The 3,656-nt window shown below is 40.1% G+C and overlaps 1 protein-coding gene across 1 annotated transcript in view; it reads right to left on the reverse strand.

Annotated features, from left to right (window-relative positions):
• cpped1 (calcineurin-like phosphoesterase domain containing 1) overlaps positions 1-3,146 on the reverse strand; it is a gene marked incomplete at its 5' end in the record, with an annotated part of 55,647 nt that extends 52,501 nt beyond the window's left edge. The window contains 1 exon segment of the mRNA XM_042227365.1: positions 2,928-3,146. Coding sequence (XP_042083299.1) covers positions 2,928-3,146 — 219 coding nt within the window.
• Between the last annotated feature and the right edge of the window lie 510 nt (positions 3,147-3,656).

Raw genomic sequence — 3,656 nt, forward strand, 5'->3', positions numbered from 1 at the left:
ACATTTTACTTGTGAGCAACGGCACATTTAAATCTTACAAATATAGTTATTTGGCTTATATCGTGATAGATATCGTTATCGCCTGAAATGGAAAAAACATATCGTGATATGAAAAAATCTCATATCGCCCAGCTCTAAGTGCAGCCCATTCACATATACTGTTTATAGCCTAACAAACCTTCATTTGCAGCTAGCAGACTTCTACTGAATAATTCAACTAAAAAAAAAAAAAAAAAAGTGAAAGAAAAATCTTCTCTTCCTGCAAATAGCTTGAAGGCACCCAGGTGTTTTTTTATAGATAAATACTGCATGCTGTCACAGGGGGGTCTGATGTGTTCAAACTAGACTTCATGGGCAGAACTAACTTTCTTTCTTTTCTTTTGCCTTCAAGCTGCAAGAGTCGTAGCACCGCAACACAGCGGCATCTTTCTCGCACGGATTCCTTTAAATTGGGTGAGAATTTAAAGCCTGTCTGGTCTGATCGATAGCCGAAATCCTAATCAGCATCAGCATCGTGAGAACAGACAGAAACCTTCTGCTTTTCATAGATAAATATCAGCTACTGTCAAATGGGAATACGTTGTTTACAGACTCTGGCTGGGAAACAGAAGAAAGCTAATGCTCAAACCTACCTCAGTGAAAACTATTCTGAGGCTGAACAGTCCCAAAGCTGATGTTCTTCGTGGAATAAATGAATTAGAGCAGGGTTATCTCAATATATATGTGTTTACATTCAACATTTGCATAAATATCACAAAACTCTGTTTCTCTTGAAAACATCTGCAGCAGTGGACACAGATGTAAGGTGCTGCATGGGGTGGGTTTAAAACTCAAGACAATCTATGATATACATGTTCACTCACACATAACTAATAACCACACATGGGAAATGAGTCTGAATTTGAAAAAAACATATCTGTTATATGCTTGGCAGTTGCCACTTTAATATTAGCAGAGACGCATACATGTGCTGATTTTTCAGGTCAGGTGAGCCCTGCACTCTTTGTGACCATGCTTAACAGAAAAAGCATAACTGTTTTACCATTATGACTGATGTATTTCATACTGGGTTAAAGGGACTTATCGGGGATGTCGAGGCTTCCCTCATCTAAGTCTAATCATATCATAAGTTAAAACCCACAGTGGGAGAAGTGTACGTAGAGTCAGATCTGCCTGTTTCGTACAGTAACACCAGTCAAACATCAGACCGAAACGATATGTTCACAGTTTAGATCACAATGCAGCAGCTGTTTTAAACTGAGTAACATTTCAGCTTATAAAGGCAAATATAAGCACACAGTTTACATTATACAGAACTGTGAAAAACAAACAAACCTTGAACTATCCCTCGTTTCTTTACACTTTCTTCTGAGAGCCTGAGTTGCAATTTTTTTAAAGTGGTCCTGAGCAATTGTTCTCCAGGCTTTCTGAAGGTCTTTCAGACCTTTTCCTTTGGACATTTGCTGCTTTTTCACTCATTTTCATTCCAATGAAATGATTGGTAAACCAATGCTGTGTCCTCACATAACTGTGCAGAATCCTTATTTCTGACAGCCTTTCACAAAACACATTTCTTTGTCTCCCAAAGAATCCCAAAGTAGCTGAAAACATTGAATATGGAGCCTCTCAGCATGTTGTGCACGTCCCTAAAAAACTCAGAAAACTGAAAAAGTGAAAAAGAAAAGAAAAAGTGATACAACAGTGGGTGTCTACAACCATCTGTAAAACACAGTGGAGGCTCTGTCATGGTTTGGGGTTACGTTTCAGACAGTGGTGTTGAGAATCTTGCCAAAACAGAAAAGCACAGTGCACCATGAAATAGAATTAGCCAGCAGGGGGCGACTCTTGTGGGTACAAAAAGAAAGCCTATGGGAAGACTTTCAAGAGCCCTTTTTTTATTACCTCAATAAGCACTTTATTGCAGAGTCGTTCGTCTCAAACACTACTTTCAAATCCTACTAAATACAAAATGAGGTTCATTTTGTGGCTTATGGTTCCCAATAGTCAAAAAGGACAATAAAGCAGGGTATTAGTATTCAGTGTCCCTCAGTTGCCTAGTCGGATCCACCCCTTGTTCTTCACATCTGCTTCAAAGATGCCAAAATGGCAGACGTCTCACATCAACTTAGATCAAAACAGTCTAGACGGATCACTTACATCTTAACGAAGTCATTCAGTTTGTATTCTTTCCTCAGCAAATACGTACAGAGAAAATTACCAAATGAAGTATGAAGCAAGCTGTATTGTTGAAATGCTGTTCAGTGCATGAAATCACAGCGTGTGGTTCTCAATAACATGCTGTTATCTGTAACCTGGGAAAGACATTTTGAACACTTTGAAATACGTGCAGCCTTTGAACAGGCTGGAGTGACATCCCAGATGCGATGGGATAGCACTCCCAGGACCGATACTGTATAATCTGGTCAGACCATAAGAGGCTAAGCGGAGCTAAATCTCATGCAGTTTGGCATCTGTGAGTTCACATTATGTCCCCAAACATTCACAGATAATTGGCAGTCAGACTGGTTGATGCTGCTATCTTGTTTTTCCTGTCCATATGGCTGTACATCCACTGGGAACCTCTCATCGCTGCTGTGGCTTTCTTTTTTTCCCCTCTTTTGGCTGTTGTGCTTTCGCTCAGTTAAGTTAAAAGTAATTTAGTGTTTAGCGAAAGGCGATGCACTTCAGAGTTTCATTACGAAGGAACAGCAGGAAGGACGCTCTGTGCTTTCCCTAAACACCTGTTGGAAAATCTCTGAATCCTTGAAAAATGACAAAGACTGCCCGGTAAAACTTTACCGTGTGAAAAACTGTCAAGCCTACCGCTTCATTTTTATAAAATATTACACCACTAACACAATCATTTAGTAACCTTGCAACATTTTTAAAGAACTGTAAATGTTTCTTTGTTGTGCTCTAACCCCTACCTGGCATGGCGTGGACCAAGTCGCCGCACAGCACCATGAATCTCGGCCTGGGTCTGAGTTGGTTAATGGCCTCCACGGCCTGCTTAGTGAGCTCCACTTCCTCAGCCCATTCTTCCCCCCCGCCGTCACAGTCGCCGTCCCTCCAGGCCTTCATAAGCCCAAGCTGGGGGTCTGCAGCTTGGATGAAGAAAAATGGTCCAGTCCATTTGTGCTCTGCGTCTAAAACGAAAACAGAATAAAGCTTCTTTTAGCTAAAAGACAATGCAGGTTACTCAGTAGGGCTGTTCGATATAACGATATATATCGGATGACGATATAAAAACATCTATCGTTTCATTTTACGCTATCGTTTGCTTCGTGGTGTCGCAAAATAAACTGTTTATGGCAATATTTTTTCATCGTTTTGATGGTGACCGTAGTGGCTATATTAATTTCTATGCTTTGTTGTTAGCAACAACGACGGTAAAACCAACCCGTGTCCGCTTGTTTATTTTCCACATAAACCTTTCACAATAAAGCTCAGGATCCTGTTGAGACTTTTCAAAATAAACTGAATCACATGAAAGAGCAGATTATTTACAGATGAGAAGGATAAAATAGCCGTCAGGTGCTAGAAATTAAACCTTAGACTCAAACGTCAGCACGACGTGTAATAAATACTCACAAAGAAAACGGCGGCCTTTACAATTTATGTCTAAAAATGTATCGTTTCATGCATCAGTTAAAACA

This window comes from Haplochromis burtoni, unplaced genomic scaffold, assembly GCF_018398535.1.
Source record: "Haplochromis burtoni strain Fernald_Lab_line unplaced genomic scaffold, NCSU_Asbu1 Contig_257, whole genome shotgun sequence".
NCBI classification, from domain to species: domain Eukaryota; kingdom Metazoa; phylum Chordata; class Actinopteri; order Cichliformes; family Cichlidae; genus Haplochromis; species Haplochromis burtoni.